This window comes from Cinclus cinclus, chromosome Z (genome assembly GCF_963662255.1).
Source record: "Cinclus cinclus chromosome Z, bCinCin1.1, whole genome shotgun sequence".
Lineage (NCBI taxonomy): Eukaryota > Metazoa > Chordata > Aves > Passeriformes > Cinclidae > Cinclus > Cinclus cinclus.
The window spans coordinates 3,976,244-3,994,606 of record NC_085084.1 but is presented as its reverse complement, the minus strand read 5'-3'; the positions used below and the strand labels follow the sequence as shown (position 1 = coordinate 3,994,606).

General features: G+C 59.0%; 2 protein-coding genes across 2 annotated transcripts; both read right to left on the bottom strand.

Annotated features, from left to right (window-relative positions):
• Window positions 1-5,623: 5,623 nt before the first annotated feature.
• LOC134056685 (M-phase inducer phosphatase 2-like) lies at window positions 5,624-9,922 on the bottom strand. The gene is made up of 13 exons (XM_062513547.1): window positions 9,810-9,922; window positions 9,342-9,653; window positions 8,888-8,929; window positions 8,559-8,595; window positions 8,142-8,261; window positions 7,775-7,846; window positions 7,404-7,613; window positions 7,233-7,328; window positions 6,850-6,912; window positions 6,645-6,743; window positions 6,094-6,227; window positions 5,873-5,984; window positions 5,624-5,749 (listed from the first exon to the last, which is right to left on the bottom strand). Exons 1-13 carry the CDS (start codon window positions 9,920-9,922, stop codon window positions 5,624-5,626), a joined length of 1,536 nt encoding a protein of 511 aa, XP_062369531.1.
• A 2,908-nt stretch (window positions 9,923-12,830) lies between these two features.
• Window positions 12,831-15,042, bottom strand: LOC134056684 (M-phase inducer phosphatase 2-like). The gene is made up of 8 exons (XM_062513545.1): window positions 14,989-15,042; window positions 14,645-14,818; window positions 14,438-14,533; window positions 14,055-14,117; window positions 13,850-13,948; window positions 13,299-13,432; window positions 13,080-13,191; window positions 12,831-12,956 (listed from the first exon to the last, which is right to left on the bottom strand). The coding sequence occupies exons 1-8, from the start codon at window positions 15,040-15,042 to the stop codon at window positions 12,831-12,833; spliced, it is 858 nt and encodes a 285-aa protein (XP_062369529.1).
• Between the last annotated feature and the right edge of the window lie 3,321 nt (window positions 15,043-18,363).

The following is an 18,363-nucleotide window of genomic DNA, read 5'->3' as shown; positions in this document are numbered from 1 at the left end:
GTGTTGGTGCTCCTCATTAGCCCGACTCTTGGGGACATGGGCATCTACATGACGGACCTTTACGGGTAGCTTCTCTACCCGACTGGCAATGTCTTTCCACTCATCAGCAGCCCAGATTGGTTTTCCCCTACGTTGCCAGTTAGCTTTTTTCCATCTTTCCAGCCAGCCCCACAGAGCATTGGCTACCATCCATGAATCAGTGGAAAGGTAAAGCTTTGGCCACTTCTCTCTTTCAGCAATGTCCAGGGCCAGCTGAACGGCTTTGAGTTCAGCAAGTTGACTTGATCCACCTTCTCCTTCAGTAGCTTGTGCAACCTGTCGTGTGGGGCTCCATACGGCTGCTTTCCACTTCCGGTTCATCCCCACGATGCGACAGGAACCGTCAGTGAAAAGAGCGTAGCGAGTTTCATCTGCTGGCAGTTGGTTGTATGGCGGGGCTTCATCAGCCCGGGTCACTTGTTCTTGCTCCTCTTCATCGGCAAGACCAACATTTTCACCTTCTGGCCAGTTTGTAATTATTTCCAAAATCCCAGGGCGATTTGGGTTTCCGATACGGGCGCGCTGTGTGATGAGGGCAATCCACTTGCTCCATGTGGCATCGGTGGCGTGGTGGGTAGAGGGGACCTTCCCTTTAAACATCCACCCCAGCACTGGTAGTCGGGGTGCCAGGAGGAGCTGTGCTTCTGTGCCAATCACTTCTGAGGCAGCTTGAACTCCTTCATAAGCAGCCAAGATCTCCTTCTCTGTTGGGGTGTAGTTGGCTTCAGACCCTCTGTAACTTCGGCTCCAGAATCCCAGAGGTCGGCCTCGGGTCTCACCAGGTACCTTCTGCCAAAGGCTCCAGGACAAGCCCTTGTTCCCAGCTGCAGAGTACAGCACATTCTTCACCTCTGGTCCCGTCCTGACTGGGCCGAGGGCTACAGCATGAGCCATCTCCTGCTTGATCTGGGCAAAGGCTTGCTGCTGCTCAGGGCCCCAGTGGAATTCGTTCTTCTTCCGGGTGACCAGGTAGAGAGGGCTGACGATCTGGCTGTACTCAGGAATGTGCATTCTCCAAAAGCCTATGGCACCTAGGAAAGCTTGTGTTTCCTTCTTGTTGGTTGGTGGAGACATCGCGGTGATCTTATTGATGACCTCAGTGGGGATTTGGCGCCGCCCGTCTTGCCACTTTACTCCCAGGAACTGGATCTCTCGGGCAGGACCTTTGACTTTGCTCCTCTTGATGGCAAAACCGGCTCCCAGCAGAATCTGGATGATCTTTTCTCCTTTCTCAAATACTTCCATTGCCGTGTTCCCCCACACAATGATGTCATCAATGTATTGCAGATGTTCTGGAGCTTCACCCTTTTCCAGTGAAGCCTGGATCAGTCCATGGCAGATGGTGGGGCTGTGTTTCCACCCCCGGGGCAGTCGGTTCCAGGTGCACTGCACGCCCCTCCAGGTGAAAGCAAACTGAGGCCTGCACTCTGCTGCCAGAGGAATGGAGAAAAATGCATTGGCAATGTCAATGGTGGCGTACCACTTTGCTGCCTTGGACTCCAGCTCGTACTGGAGTTCCAGCATGTCCGGCACGGCAGCGCTCAGCGGTGGAGTCACTTCATTCAATGCACGGTAGTCCACAGTCAATCTCCATTCTCCATCAGACTTGCGCACAGGCCAGATGGGGCTGTTGAAGGGTGAGTGGGTTCTGCTGACCACCCCTTGGCCCTCCAGCTCACGGATCATCTTGTGGATGGGGATCACGGCATCTCGATTTGTCCTGTACTGCTGGTGGTGCACTGTGGAGGTGGCAATTGGCACTTGCTGCTCCTTCACCTTCAGGAGTCCCACTACAGATGGGTTCTCTGACAGTCCAAGCAAGGTGTTCAATTGCTTAATGTTTTCTGCCTCTACAGCAGCTATTCCAAAAGCCCACCTGAGTCCTTTTGGGTCTTTGTAATAGCCATTCCTCAGGAAGTCTATGCCTAGAATACACGGTGCCTCTGGGCCAGTCACAATTGGATGCTTCTGCCACTCTTTCCCAGTCAGGCTCACCTCAGCCTCCAGCAAAGTCAATTCCTGTGATCCCCCTGTCACCCCAGCAATAGAAACAGGCTCTTCCCCAACATTTTCTGATGGTATTAGGGTGACCTGTGAACCAGTGTCAACTAATGCCCTATGTTTTTGTGGCTCTGATGTGCCAGGCCATCGGATCCACACCGTCCAAAAGACCCGGTTTTCCCGTGCCTCTCCCTGGCTAGAGACAGGGCCCCTCTAGCACTGGTTATTATTTCCTTCCTGGGCATACATGTTGGAGGTTCCCTCAAGGGGATCTGACAAATCATCCTCCCTTTTGTAATACCCTGCATCTTGGTTATGGGAAGTTGAGGCTACCTTCACTTTAGTGGAGCTCCTTTGGTTAGTGTTTCCCTCCTTGAGTTGACGCACCCGTGCTGCCAGGGCAGAAGTGGGTTTCCCATCCCACCTCCTCATGTCTTCCCCATGGTCACGCAGAAAGAACCACAGGTCCGCTCGTGGGGTGTATCCTCTCTCCCTAGCTGGGGGACGTTGGGCTTTAACTCTGGGATCTGTGACTCGCACTGGTGCTGCATTGACCTTCCTCATCTCCTCCCTCACCCCTCTTATCTCCTCCTTGAACTCCTCTCTGAGTTCCCTAATCACAGCAGAGACCTGAGCCTGCATTGGGCCATTCATTATACTCTCAAAATTTCTGAGCTTATCGGCAACAGAACCCACTGTCTCGTGGTTGGTGTCAGCATTAATGGCTGCAATGAATGTGGTGTATTGAGATGGCCCCAGGTGTGCCAGATTCCACAACATCTGCCCTGTGCACCTGACCTTGTCGGGGTCATTGTCATGTTGTCCACCCCTCCCAAAGAGTACTTCCAGTATTGCTACTTCTCTCAGCTGTTGGATCCCCTCCTCAGCGGTTTTCCAGCGCATTCTATGGTGGTGCTCCTGCATTCTCTCTCTATGGACAAACCTCTCTCTTACACTCATTAAAAGCCGCTCCCAGAGGGAAAGGGGGCCTTGTTCCCTTACGAATATGTGATCCACACCTGAGTCCTGGGTTAGGGGTCCCAAATTCCTTGCCTCAGTACCATCCAGCTGCACACCTGTACCCATAAGGTCCCAGACCCGCAGTAACCACGTTGTAAAAGCCTCACGGCCCCTTCGTACAACATCTTTACGCAGAGTACGGAGACTCTCGTATGACAGGGACTCTGTGACGATCTCAACCTCTGGCTCCCCTGCTGGTTGTGAGGGCCCTGCTTTCTGATCATTATTATCTAGGTGCTTTGTTTTCACCTTAGACTTTCTAGTTTCCACGGGGGCAACTGCTGCTGGCTGTGAGTGCCCTTGCAGTTCAGCTGGAGCCTGGAGAGATGTAACATTTGTGGGTTCCACTGCTGCACCATCAGGTTCTCCCTCTTTAAGGCAGAGGGAGAGTTTCTCAAGAGCTGGGGAAAGGTACTCCTTCAGCATTTGGCCCATCTCCTTCACTAGAAACCCTACCCACTCTGGATGGTTCCTTTCTGAGGTGAGCTCTGGGGCAGAATCAGGCTCAGGGGCAACATCCTTAACCTCTGGGGCAGAATCTTTAGTCTCTGGGGCAGAATCCTTAGTCTCTGGGGCAGGGGCAGGGTCAGGCTCTGGGACAGAATCCTTAGTCTCTGGGGGAGAATCCTTAGTCTCTGGGGCAGGGGCAGGGTCAGCCTCTGGGGCAGGATCCCTATTCCTTGGGGGACGTATCAGGGTTGTCATCCAAGTCAATCTCCCCTCATCTGGGAATGTTAAATAGAACAGGTTTACAAGGCCTATTAGCAATGTCAGCCACTGTATGACATCATTACTGCTTAGAAGAGATTTGAACCCCTCAAAAGCTGGTGGAGCAGACCCAAAAAACTGTGTAAGGGGTTGGGACAAAATTTTCCCTGGTGTCATATCCTCACAGTATGTACCATTATTAAAGTAGCCCCAAAAACATACAGTTAGAGTGTGATAGCTCCGAATCCATGTGCCCACCTTCCAGAGGAAGTTAAAAATCCATGAATTTCTCACGTTATCAGCCCACAAAAGGAACTGGATAATAGTTACAGCAGCCTGAGTTATAGGACCCATGTTCAAGTAAGGGATTGCAAATGGGAGAGATAAAGCTGTGGCCACATGGAGCCCAAACCACGGTAAGCTGGACAACATGATGCCACCTAACACAAAACTGAGGTAACTCAAGAACTGTTATTCCTTTTTCACCCTTTTCTCTCAATGCCCTCGGGCCCCACGTTGGGTGGCCAAAATCTGTCCTGGTTTGAAGGACAGGTGTTTGCCAAGGAAAGCAGAAGCTTCCCCTTGGACTGAAAGAAAATGTGATTCTTCCGATTATTATAATTTTGGAATTAAGAGAGCTCTCAGGCAAAGACATGGGGGTAGGAATAACAGTTCTTTACTAGTATATTTAACAAGACAAACAAGAACAACAAGAGCTATGAAATTAGCCACAAACAGAACAGTAACTCAGTCCCAGTGTTTTTTGGCTGCAGGCACCTTTTCCCTGAGCTGCAGTTCCCAGTGCTGGGGGCGGGCAGGTCCCGCAGAGCCGCAGGAGGGCTGGGGGTGATGGCAGAGCTGTCCCAGGGGGAGAGAGAGATGGAGAGAGAGAGCTCTCCGCTCACGGTGTCGGTCCCGGTGCTCAGTAGAGTGCTGGATGGTGGTAGTTCACAGCGAGAAGACAGCCGGGCAGGGTCCGATGGTGGTTTCCCGACGCAGGGATGGGACTCCGGCGGCGATCGTCCTTCTCGTCCGAACTCCGCGGGGGAAATGGGCCGAGACCCAGCCTTCCGCTTCCTCTTCTGGCTGTTTGAATCTCGCCGGGTTTCACTCTTCCCTCCCGTCCCCTCCCCCTTGTCACCAGGGCCCAGTCAACAGGTATCTTAGCATGACAATGGGGAAAATTCCACAGAGGGAAAAAAAAGAAAGAACTAACCCTCAACACAAGCCCAGCATGTCCAGGAAAGAGGGTCCCATGCGGGTCCAGGGCCATACTGCTGCCGCCCCACCCTGCAGGAGCAGCAGCCAAGGGGCCAACACTTGCCCCTTCCCCACCCACCTTGTCTGTGGGGAAGCCACCACAGCCCAGGGAAACCCTATCCCTGTCCTCTGCCAGCAGCTGTCCCTGTCCCCAGAGCCCCAGAGTCCTCCATCCCAGCCTGCCCGTCCCCCCACCCCTCCGTTCCTATTGCAGAGCCCTGGTGTGGGCAGGGACAGCTCAGGAGCCAGGTTTGTTCTCCTACAATAGGAGTTTATTAACAGACATTGTAATTAACAAACCATCCTAGCAACAGACAAACACAAAAATATTAATAACAATAAACTATTTACAATAAACAAAAAATATGGAAGACCATAAATAAAAAATACTTATAGCAAAAAACAAAACAAAACCATTTGTAACAATAAACAAACGCAAAACCAATCTTAACTCTAAATACCTTCCCAAACACATCCTAACAAACAAGAGCAAGCCGAGGCGCATCCCTGGCCAAGGGAACTCTTCCTACAGTTGTTCCCCGGTGGGATGCATGGATGGATGGATGGATGGATGGATGGATGGATGGATGGTCGGTCACAGGTCCCTCCCGCGGACCAAGAGCTCCCGCCGGCCGCGCCGGCTCTGCCCGCGGAATTTGCGCAGCTCCTCCTTGAACGCCGGGTGCGCCATGGGCCGATAGTCCCGGGGCTCGCAGTGGCTCTGCAACGCACGGCTCCGTCAGCCCCATTGCAGGGAAGGGGCTCAGAGCCAGAACTGCCCCTCCCCACTGCCGTGCGCCCCCCTCAGCTCCTGCCAGCGAGGGGACACCAGGAGGGGACTCACCGGGAACTGGAAGAAGAACTCGCGGTACCCCCCGTTCAAGACGTAGAGCTCAGGGTACTGCAGCTGCGGGTACTCGTGGCAGGACCGATCCCTCTCGCGCAGGAACTTGCACCTGTGACTCAGGGAAAGGCCACGGGATCAGTGGCCCGTGCGGGGATCCAGGCGTGCCTGGTGGACGGGCAGACCCCAAAGTGCCCTCCCCCCACCGAGGCATCGCTCACATTTTGGGGCCCCTTTCAACAGAGAACTCGCAGTGGAAGATGACGATCACCCTCTTGCTGCTGTCCAGCGCCACACTGGGCTGCTCCAGCAGGAATTCCTCCACATCCCGCTGCAGCGGCAGGTTGACAGCACCCTGGGGACGGACACACGAGGCACCTTTCTCCACTCTGCCTCCCATTTCATTTTCTGCAGGGACCCACGGACGCTGCCCCACAGCCTCCCCCACTGTCATGCTCCTCTTTCCAGCTGGGAATCAACCTTTTAGGGAGTGTCTTGACACTCCCCTTGGGGCTGCTCTGTCCCTCTGGGCAGCTCTGTACCCTTCCTGAGGGGCTGCTCAAGCTCTCTGGAGGCTCAGAGTACCTCTGGTGAGGCTGCTTTACTCCTCTCTGGGAGCTCTATATCTTTGCTTCATCTCTCAGAGGGTACTCAACAAATCCCGGGGGATCCTGAACCCCTTGCTGGCGTTATGCTCAACCCCTCGTGGCGGTTCCTCCCGTTCCTCCCAGTCCCAGGAGCACAGAGGGCGGGGGGAGCGTGGAGTTCTGACCGTGATGTGGCCCCCCTCGTATTCGTAGGGGTACCGGCAGTCCACCACGATGCTGCTCTCGAGGAAGCTGCTGAAGTGCCCCGTCAGCACTGCCACCAGCTGCGGGGGGAACAAGTCACCAAGGGGGGACACACGGGGGCAGGTGGGGGGTGGAATAGGCAGGCAGCCCCTTGGGGGGCCTGGCAAAGGGTCACTGTCCCCTTACCGTGCCAGGGGAGATGTACTTCAGGCTTGGGTCCTTCCCTTCCACCGTCGGCAGGAGGTGAGGCTGGAGGAGAGAGGATGCGGGGTCATCCCTGTCCTAGGGACACGTCCTGGGGGTGGCACCTGTCCCCCCAGCCCAGGAGCTCCCAGTGGTCAGTTCTGCACCCACAGGAGGGGAAAGGGCAGATACATGTGGCCGTGGCATTGGCATGGACCCAGAGGAGCAGTGATGGGGCTCTTTATCCAGTGCAGGGACTGCATGCTGGGCAGTCACAGCCCTGTGTCCCCAGCCAAGGGCCACCAGCTGGCTTTGGGCTCTTGCAGGGCTCCAGTGATGGTCCCTGTTCCCAATAATGCAGCCCTGCCCCATCCTCGTGGCTCTACCATGGAGAAGTCCCCAATGAGCTCCTGCTCATCGCTGGCCAGCACTTTCTCCATCTCCTCAAGCTGGGCGGATCTGGAAGGCTCCAGCCCCACTCCCTGTGGAGACACACACAGCCCCAGATGACATCAGAGGCTCTGGAACAGCAGGGACGTGGCCCAGTGCTGCTGGACAGGCTGGTCCCACTCCTCCCCTTCCCCATCACCCACCAACTGCACCGACGCCTCCTGGTCAGGACTGCCAGACACCCTCTTCTGCTTCTTAGCCTTGACAGGGGTGCCCCTGTGCGAGGGCTGTCCCCGCTTCAGGACGGGCCTGGGGACACTGCCGGGCAGCCAGGACGAGCGGAAGAGCTGCCGGCACTGGCTGCGCTTCCCCGCACGCTGTGGGGAGAGCCCGTGCTGCTGCCTGGGGTGTTGGGAGCCCCCAGCAGCAGGGCTGGTGCTGCTCACCAACCAGCCCCCACCTCAGGGACCTTGGGCCCCTTTGGAGACCCCGAGAGGGGACTGTGGGGCTCCATCCTATGCCAAAGGCTGCCACATACCAGCTTTGCCTCCTCCTTCTTCATCACCGGCGTGGTCAGCCCGTTCTCCATCCCCTGGCACATGGTGGCATCGCTCTGCCAGAGCACCAGCTGGGGGGACTTGGGGGAGAAGCAGAGGAGATGGTGAAGGGGACAAGTCCTGTCAGCTGCTTTCCACCCCCAGGCAGGGATGGATCCCGTACCCAAGCTCCATCCACCTCCCAGTGCATTCCAGGCTTGCAGTCAGGGTGTCCCAATGACCTCCCAGCCCGCCCATCTCCCACATCCGCAGGCCCCCACCCATGGGGAGGTTGTGGCAGCAGCTCCAACGCGTCCAGCCGCAGGATCAGCCATTCTTGGTGCCCTCCCGAGCCCTCCAGTCTCTCACCAGCAGTTCTGGTGTGCGGGAAGGGCTCTTGGCAAGAAGGTTGCTCCTGGCAGCCCCATGGCCGGCGGGCAGCCGGTCCCGCTGGCCCGGCCTCTGCAGCTTTTTGGGGCCAAAGCCCTCCTGCAGCGGGGGAAGACACGGGATCAGCACCCCTCTGCCCCCTCCCTGACCCCCAGGTCCCGCTGCCCCCTCATCCTCGGGCTCCGTCTGGCGCTGCTGCACTCTGTCCCTGCGCACCTGGAGCTGGGAGATGTCCTTCAGGACCGGTCTGGCTTCCAGCTGACACTTCTGTGGGACAGCCAGGGGGTGAGAGGTGCTGCACAGGTGCGGGATCCCTGCCCCCGCTGCTGGCTCCATCTTCCTCGTCCCTGCTCGTCCGGGGACTCGGCAGGATCCTGCACAGCCTCCAGCACCTACCGGCAAGGAGTGCATCCTCTGGCCAAGGAGCTTCCTGCTGCAAGAGGAGGGAAAGGAAAGGGTGGAATGAAAGCGCTGTGTCCCACCCCTCTGCCACTGTCACCTCTGTCCCCTACGTCCTCAGGGTGGGGGAACAGCTCCCCGGGGCAGCCACAGCTCCCCAAAGGAACCTGGGGCAGGTACTGAACGAACACCAATGGCCTGAGTGGGTGGGACCCCAGGAGGGGCACGGGGACAGCCTGGCTCTTGGGTCTGGGACAGGGACAGCCTGAGCACGGGGACAGCCTAGCATTCGTGTCCTGCCGCAAGGACACAGCCCCTCCACTTACTCTTTGAGACGTCTCCCAGAGTTCGGCATCATTTTCTGGAAGCTGTGGGGAGAGCAGAGATGAGCTTTATGGGGGGATGGCATCCGCATCCCTGCCCAAGCAGCCCAGGTTGTCACCTCCCAGACACAGACTGGGGGACACAGCCGGGCTTAGACCGAGCCCTGCTGCTCGGGAGAGGCAGGGCCAGGGCCAGGGCCAGGGCCAGGAGGTGTCCCCGGGGGGACACGGGGATGGGGCCACTCACTTTTCCCTCACGGCTGCGGAGCTCTGCTGTGTGGGGGAGTCCGGTGCCAGTGCTGCGGGAACAAGGGACAGGGATAGCCGCGGTGTGGGGATCGGGGAGCTGGCCGCAGCCCAGGACAGCGGGCAGGATGGGTCCGGGCAGGGAGGCCCCCAGCAGGCGGGTGGCAGCGCCGTCGGGAGCAGCGGTCCCGCATGGAATGCTGCGCGTCACCCCGAGCAGGGTCCCCAGCGGAGCGGCTCCTGGCTGAGCCCCAGGGACCGCAGGCACGGGCTCCTGCCCATCACTCCCCAAAAAGCCTCGAGCCCCTCGGACCCCCCTCCCACACCTTCGGCACGACCCCAGAGCCAGCAGCGGTTGGGGACGGCTGTGGGGCGGAGCAGCCGCAGTCCCTCACCTGGATCCGTGGGCTGCGAGGACACCGAGTCCCCGGGGCAGTCCGAGGCCAGCGGCTCCGGGGACAGCGTGTGCCACAGCCGCGGGAGGGGCAGCGCCCCGCGTCCCCTCTGAGGGGTGTCCTGGTACCTGCGGGCGGACAAGTGTCGGTGACACGGGGCAGTGTCCGTGGCCCGGGTGCCCCTTCTTGCCCCGGCGAGGCGGGGGCAGGAGCTGAAGGAGGGATCCCAAAAAGCGTCCTTTGGCACGAGCCCCGGACAAAGGCACCCCGGCCACCCCCGTCACCTGTCCGGGACCGCCGGGTCAGCCCTATCCAGTGACAGCGGCGTGAGCGCGGCTGTGCCCGGGGAGGGCAGAGGGGAGATGGCCGCCAGCCCGCGGCCACCGCGCAGTGACATGGCCCGGGCAGGGACCGAGAGAGCGAGCTCCGGCAAGTAACCGGGGACGGGGGACAAGAGACGGCAAGAAGTAAGAGGTGCAAAGAGATGGCAGTGAGAGGCGGGAGTTGATAAAAGGCGATAAGAGGCGATAAAAGGTGACAAAAAGTGATAAAAGGTGGCCGGAGGCGACAGGAGGCGAGCAGAGGTGACAGGTGCCACCCGCGCCGCTCCCGCTTAGAGCAGTAACAGGAATAACAACACCAGCGGCAGCCGCAGCCAATGGGAGGCCGCGGCGCGCACGAGGCGACTCCCCCAGCCAATGGGAGGTCGCAGTGGGCGCGAGGGCCAAAGAGAGGCGCGCGAGGCGCTTGGGGGCGGAGCCGCAGACGAGGGGGCGGTTTCAGAGGCGGAAGGGGGCGTGTCCAGCAGGAAAAGGGCGTGTTCAGCAGAAAAAGGGCGTGGCCAGCGCTGCCCTCACGACGGGCGGGGCCGCGCCCTGTCAGTGCAGGGGACACTCGGTCCCTCCCGTGTCTCCTGCAGCGCGACAAACTTGTGCCCTAATGCCACCCTCACAACCCCGACTGCCACATGCAGCCACAAGAACGCAAGCTTGAAATCTTGGACCTTCTTAATAGCGGACTTTCTTTTTTTAAAGGCGGCTGTGAATGGCCTGCTCTGTGTACCAGCCAGAAAACTCTTATTTCTGTATTAAACGTAACCAAAATCAGTTAATTGTGCTTCAAGCTGCTTGATTCCTTTGCTCTTGCAAGCACGCCCTTGAGTCCCTAGTGTTTATTTCCCCTGTGCTTCCAGCCTGCCTCAGTTTCCTCATGGATGTGCCAGAAGTGTTGGAATTTTAAGAGAGCTAAGTAGAGACCTGGGGGGGGGGGGGGGGGGCGGAAATCACAGTCTGGAACTAATCTCGCTTTTCTCCCACTTGGAGATCAAACGTGCCGAAGGAGCCCAGCCCCACGGGTGTTTGGAGTCCAAACTTCACGGGTGTTTGGAAGGCGCTGTTCCACTGCTGAGAGCCAGCAGCTCTGACACAGCCCTGCAAAAAGCACCAGTTCCTCCTGCTAACAGCAAATTCTATGTATTTTTACGTGTGTGTATATATACATATATACACACATTTATATATAGAACAGGAATTCTGAGAAAGCTCTGTGCCACTCTAGTGACATTTTATGCTGTTCAAGTCTTGTCAACTGCTGCCTTAAAACATTTGAAGAGCTGAAAGGGGATTTGACACAGAATGAAGTTGCAGATGATTTTAGCAAAGATCCTCAGTTTAGCCATTTTGTGGAGTCATTTCTTCTGCTCTTCTGAGTGGCGATTTGCATTGCTGTTTTCTGCTTTATCTGCTCAGTTTTGGGGCAGGTTAAGTGGCCTTCCTTGTATGCCACAGCCCCTTTATTGCTGACCTCCACAACCTTTTCTTTAATTGAGGGCACACACCTCTTGGCCCATGTGTGTGTGCAGATGCCCCTTCCAACAGCTTGAAAATAGGATTATTGATGGGCAGCTTGGGAGGGAGCAGGACACGGGTGTGGGGACCAGGAGGCACAAACGGGGAGCCAGGAGGATTTGGGGGATATTTTTTGGGTTCTCTCGCGGGGCCAAACCAAAGCAAAGGCAAGGCCCAACACAAATATCCAGGCCGCTGTCACCTGGCTGGGGAAGGGGGCGCATAGAAAAGCCCCTCTAGGGAGCGGATCAGGAATGTGGGAAGGTGGAGGGGAGGATGGAAGGATAACTGAAGCACTTGGCACTGGGTGGCCACTTGCCAGGGTCAGAATGGGGGACCCTTGTGTTAAGGACACCCACCCCTTCCAGACCCCACAGCCATGGGGATCCCACAGAGCTCTGTCCCCCAGAAAATTATTGCCACAGCCCTGGGGGTCCTGCAAAGACCAGAAGCGCCCCCCTCTCATGAGGGTGACATGGCTTTGGGGGTCCCAGGCAGAGGGATGAGGTGTTACTGGCCTGGGGGTCCTGATGAGCACAGCCACACTCACAAGGGGCGTCAATACCTTGGGGATCCCATGGACATGTGGGCTTAATCACTACAGGAGGGTCTCAGAACATGAGGGATTAATGCTCCTGAGTGTCTTGATGAACCCTAACCCCCAAATGGGGGCTGCCACACTTTCTGGGAGTCCTGCTGGGAGGAATGAGTGTCCCAGCTCAGAGGGGAATGCTGCAAAGTTCAGGAGACCTCCTGAGAAAAGAGAGTGTCCTGGCTGCGGGGGTCCCACAGCAGCCCCAAGTTTCCCAGGGGTCCTGCCAAGCCCAGCATGTCCAGGAAAGAGGGTCCCATGCGGGTCCAGGGCCATACTGCTGCCGCCCCACCCTGCAGGAGCAGCAGCCAAGGGGCCAACACTTGCCCCTTCCCCACCCACCTTGTCTGTGGGGAAGCCACCACAGCCCAGGGAAACCCTATCCCTGTCCTCTGCCAGCAGCTGTCCCTGTCCCCAGAGCCCCAGAGTCCTCCATCCCAGCCTGCCCGTCCCCCCACCCCTCCGTTCCTATTGCAGAGCCCTGGTGTGGGCAGGGACAGCTCAGGAGCCAGGTTTGTTCTCCTACAATAGGAGTTTATTAACAGACATTGTAATTAACAAACCATCCTAGCAACAGACAAACACAAAAATATTAATAACAATAAACTATTTACAATAAACAAAAGATATGGAAGACCATAAATAAAAAATACTTATAGCAAAAAACAAAACAAAACCATTTGTAACAATAAACAAACGCAAAACCAATCTTAACTCTAAATACCTTCCCAAACACATCCTAACAAACAAGAGCAAGCCGAGGCGCATCCCTGGCCAAGGGAACTCTTCCTACAGTTGTTCCCCGGTGGGATGCATGGATGGATGGATGGAAGGATGGATGGATGGATGGATGGATGGATGGATGGTCACAGGTCCCTCCCGCGGACCAAGAGCTCCCGCCGGCCGCGCCGGCTCTGCCCGCGGAATTTGCGCAGCTCCTCCTTGAACGCCGGGTGCGCCATGGGCCGATAGTCCCGGGGCTCGCAGTGGCTCTGCAACGCACGGCTCCGTCAGCCCCATTGCAGGGAAGGGGCTCAGAGCCAGAACTGCCCCTCCCCACTGCCGTGCGCCCCCCTCAGCTCCTGCCAGCGAGGGGACACCGGGAGGGGACTCACCGGGAACTGGAAGAAGAACTCGCGGTACCCCCCGTTCAAGACGTAGAGCTCAGGGTACTGCAGCTGCGGGTACTCGTGGCAGGACCGATCCCTCTCCCGCAGGAACTTGCACCTGTGACTCAGGGAAAGGCCACGGGATCAGCCCCGTGCGGGCATCCAGGCGTGCCTGGGGGACGGGCAGACCCCGAAGTGCCCTCCCCCCACCGAGGCATCGCTCACATTTTGGGGCCCCTTTCAACAGAGAACTCGCAGTGGAAGATGACGATCACCCTCTTGCTGCTGTCCAGCGCCACACTGGGCTGCTCCAGCAGGAATTCCTCCACATCCCGCTGCAGCGGCAGGTTGACAGCACCCTGGGGACGGACACACGAGGCACCTTTCTCCACTCTGCCTCCCATTTCATTTTCTGCAGGGACCCACGGACGCTGCCCCACAGCCTCCCCCACTGTCATGCTCCTCTTTCCAGCTGGGAATCAACCTTTTAGGGAGTGTCTTGACACTCCCCTTGGGGCTGCTCTGTCCCTCTGGGCAGCTCTGTACCCTTCCTGAGGGGCTGCTCAAGCTCTCTGGAGGCTCAGAGTACCTCTGGTGAGGCTGCTTTACTCCTCTCTGGGAGCTCTATATCTTTGCTTCATCTCTCAGAGGGTACTCAACAAATCCCGGGGGATCCTGAACCCCTTGCTGGCGTTATGCTCAACCCCTCGTGGCGGTTCCTCCCGTTCCTCCCAGTCCCAGGAGCACAGAGGGCGGGGGGAGCGTGGAGTTCTGACCGTGATGTGGCCCCCCTCGTATTCGTAGGGGTACCGGCAGTCCACCACGATGCTGCTCTCGAGGAAGCTGCTGAAGTGCCCCGTCAGCACTGCCACCAGCTGCGGGGGGAACAAGTCACCAAGGGGGGACACACGGGGGCAGGTGGGGGGTGGAATAGGCAGGCAGCCCCTTGGGGGGCCTGGCAAAGGGTCACTGTCCCCTTACCGTGCCAGGGGAGATGTACTTCAGGCTTGGGTCCTTCCCTTCCACCGTCGGCAGGAGGTGAGGCTGGAGGAGAGAGGATGCGGGGTCATCCCTGTCCTAGGGACACGTCCTGGGGGTGGCACCTGTCCCCCCAGCCCAGGAGCTCCCAGTGGTCAGTTCTGCACCCACAGGAGGGGAAAGGGCAGATACATGTGGCCGTGGCATTGGCATGGACCCAGAGGAGCAGTGATGGGGCTCTTTATCCAGTGCAGGGACTGCATGCTGGGCAGTCACAGCCCTGTGTCCCCAGCCAAGGGCCACCAGCTGGCTTTGGGCTCTTGCAGGGCTCCAGTGATGGTCCCTGTTCCCAATAATGCAGCCCTGCCCCATCCTCGTGGCTCTACCATGGAGAAGTCCCCAGTGAGCTCCTGCTCATCGCTGGCCAGCACTTTCTCCATCTCCTCAAGCTGGGCGGATCTGGAAGGCTCCAGCCCCACTCCCTGTGGAGACACACACAGCCCCAGATGACATCAGAGGCTCTGGAACAGCAGGGACGTGGCCCAGTGCTGCTGGACAGGCTGGTCCCACTCCTCCCCTTCCCCATCACCCACCAACTGCACCGACGCCTCCTGGTCAGGACTGCCAGACACCCTCTTCTGCTTCTTAGCCTTGACAGGGGTGCCCCTGTGCGAGGGCTGTCCCCGCTTCAGGACGGGCCTGGGGACACTGCCGGGCAGCCAGGACGAGCGGAAGAGCTGCCGGCACTGGCTGCGCTTCCCCGCACGCTGTGGGGAGAGCCCGTGCTGCTGCCTGGGGTGTTGGGAGCCCCCAGCAGCAGGGCTGGTGCTGCTCACCAACCAGCCCCCACCTCAGGGACCTTGGGCCCCTTTGGAGACCCCGAGAGGGGACTGTGGGGCTCCATCCTATGCCAAAGGCTGCCACATACCAGCTTTGCCTCCTCCTTCTTCATCACTGGCGTGGTCAGCCCGTTCTCCATCCCCTGGCACATGGTGGCATCGCTCTGCCAGAGCACCAGCTGGGGGGACTTGGGGGAGAAGCAGAGGAGATGGTGAAGGGGACAAGTCCTGTCAGCTGCTTTCCACCCCCAGGCAGGGATGGATCCTGTACCCAAGCTCCATCCACCTCCCAGTGCATTCCAGGCTTGCAGTCAGGGTGTCCCAATGACCTCCCAGCCCGCCCATCTCCCACATCCGCAGGCCCCCACCCATGGGGAGGTTGTGGCAGCAGCTCCAACGCGTCCAGCCGCAGGATCAGCCATTCTTGGTGCCCTCCCGAACCCTCCAGTCTCTCACCAGCAGTTCTGGTGTGCGGGAAGGGCTCTGGGCAAGAAGGTTCCTCCTGGCAGCCCCATGGCCGGCGGGCAGCCGGTCCCGCCGGCCCGGCCTCTGCAGCTTTTTGGGGCCAAAGCCCTCCTGCAGCGGGGGAAGACACGGGATCAGCACCCCTCTGCCCCCTCCCTGACCCCCAGGTCCCGCTGCCCCCTCATCCTCGGGCTCCGTCTGGCGCTGCTGCACTCTGTCCCTGCGCACCTGGAGCTGGGAGATGTCCTTCAGGACCGGTCTGGCTTCCAGCTGACACTTCTGTGGGACAGCCAGGGGGTGAGAGGTGCTGCACAGGTGCGGGATCCCTGCCCCCGCTGCTGGCTCCATCTTCCTCGTCCCTGCTCGTCCGGGGACTCGGCAGGATCCTGCACAGCCTCCAGCACCTACCGGCAAGGAGTGCATCCTCTGGCCAAGGAGCTTCCTGCTGCAAGAGGAGGGAAAGGAAAGGGTGGAATGAAAGCGCTGTGTCCCACCCCTCTGCCACTGTCACCTCTGTCCCCTACGTCCTCAGGGTGGGGTAACAGCTCCCCGGGGCAGCCACAGCTCCCCAAAGGAACCTGGGGCAGGTACTGAACGAACACCAATGGCCTGAGTGGGTGGGACCCCAGCAGGGGCACGGGGACAGCCTGGCTCTTGGGTCTGGGACAGGGACAGCCTGAGCACGGGGACAGCCTAGCATTCGTGTCCTGCCGCAAGGACACAGCCCCTCCACTTACTCTTTGAGACGTCTCCCAGAGTTCGGCATCATTTTCTGGAAGCTGTGGGGAGAGCAGAGATGAGCTTTATGGGGGGATGGCATCCGCATCCCTGCCCAAGCAGCCCAGGTTGTCACCTCCCAGACACAGACTGGGGGACACAGCCGGGCTTAGACCGAGCCCTGCTGCTCGGGAGAGGCAGGGCCAGGGCCAGGGCCAGGGCCAGGGCCAGGGCCAGGAGGTGTCCCCGGGGGGACACGGGGATGGGGCCACTCACTTTTCCCTCACGGCTGCGGAGCTCTGCTGTGTGGGGGAGTCCGGTGCCAGTGCTGCGGGAACAAGGGACAGGGATAGCCGCGGTGTGGGGATCGGGGAGCTGGCCGCAGCCCAGGACAGCGGGCAGGATGGGTCCGGGCAGGGAGGCCCCCAGCAGGCGGGTGGCAGCGCCGTCGGGAGCAGCGGTCCCGCATGGAATGCTGCGCGTCACCCCGAGCAGGGTCCCCAGCGGAGCGGCTCCTGGCTGAGCCCCAGGGACCGCAGGCACGGGCTCCTGCCCAGCACTCCCCAAAAAGCCTCGAGCCCCTCGGACCCCCCTCCCACACCTTCGGCACGACCCCAGAGCCAGCAGCGTTTGGGGACGGCTGTGGGGCGGAGCAGCCGCAGTCCCTCACCTGGATCCGTGGGCTGCGAGGACACCGAGTCCCCGGGGCAGTCCGAGGCCAGCGGCTCCGGGGACAGCGTGTGCCACAGCCGCGGGAGGGGCAGCGCCCCGCGTCCCCTCTGAGGGGTGTCCTGGTACCTGCGGGCGGACAAGTGTCGGTGACACGGGGCAGTGTCCGTGGCCCGGGTGCCCCTTCTTGCCCCGGCGAGGCGGGGGCAGGAGCTGAAGGAGGGATCCCAAAAAGTGTCCTTTGGCACGAGCCCCGGACAAAGGCACCCCGGCCACCCCCGTCACCTGTCCGGGACCGCCGGGTCAGCCCTATCCAGTGACAGCGGCGTGAGCGCGGCTGTGCCCGGGGAGGGCAGAGGGGAGATGGCCGCCAGCCCGCGGCCACCGCGCAGTGACATGGCCCGGGCAGGGACCGAGAGAGCGAGCTCCGGCAAGTAACCGGGGACGGGGGACAAGAGACGGCAAGAAGTAAGAGGTGCAAAGAGATGGCAGTGAGAGGCGGGAGTTGATAAAAGGCGATAAGAGGCGATAAAAGGTGACAAAAAGTGATAAAAGGTGGCCGGAGGCGACAGGAGGCGAGCAGAGGTGACAGGTGCCACCCGCGCCGCTCCCGCTTAGAGCAGTAACAGGAATAACAACACCAGCGGCAGCCGCAGCCAATGGGAGGCCGCGGCGCGCACGAGGCGACTCCCCCAGCCAATGGGAGGTCGCAGTGGGCGCGAGGGCCAAAGAGAGGCGCGCGAGGCGCTTGGGGGCGGAGCCGCAGACGAGGGGGCGGTTTCAGAGGCGAAAGGGGGCGTGTCCAGCAGAAAAAGGGGCGTGGCCAGCGCTGCCCTCACGACGGGCGGGGCCGCGCCCTGTCAGTGCAGGGGACACTCGGTCCCTCCCGTGTCTCCTGCAGCGCGACAAACTTGTGCCCTAATGCCACCCTCACAACCCCGACTGCCACATGCAGCCACAAGAACGCAAGCTTGAAATCTTGGACCTTCTTAATAGCGGACTTTCTTTTTTTAAAGGCGGCTGTGAATGGCCTGCTCTGTGTACCAGCCAGAAAACTCTTACTTCTGTATTAAACGTAACCAAAATCAGTTAATTGTGCTTAAAGCTGCTTGATTCCTTTGCTCTTGCAAGCACGCCCTTGAGTCCCTAGTGTTTATTTCCCCTGTGCTTCCAGCCTGCCTCAGTTTCCTCATGGATGCGCCAGAAGTGTTGGAATTTTAAGAGAGCTAAGTAGAGACCTGGGTGGGGGGCGGGGTGCGGAAATCACGGTCTGGAACTAATCTCGCTTTTCTCCCACTTGGAGATCAAACGTGCTGAAGGAGCCCAGCCCCACGGGTGTTTGGAGTCCAAACTTCACGGGTGTTTGGAAGGCGCTGTTCCACTGCTGAGAGCCAGCGGCTCTGACACAGCCCTGCAAAAAGCACCAGTTCCTCCTGCTAACAGCAAATTCTATGTATTTTTACGTGTGTGTATATATATATATATATACACACATTTATATATAGAACAGGAATTCTGAGAAAGCTCTGTGCCACTCTAGTGACATTTTATGCTGTTCAAGTCTTGTCAACTGCTGCCTTAAAACATTTGAAGAGCTGAAAGGGGATTTGACACAGAATGAA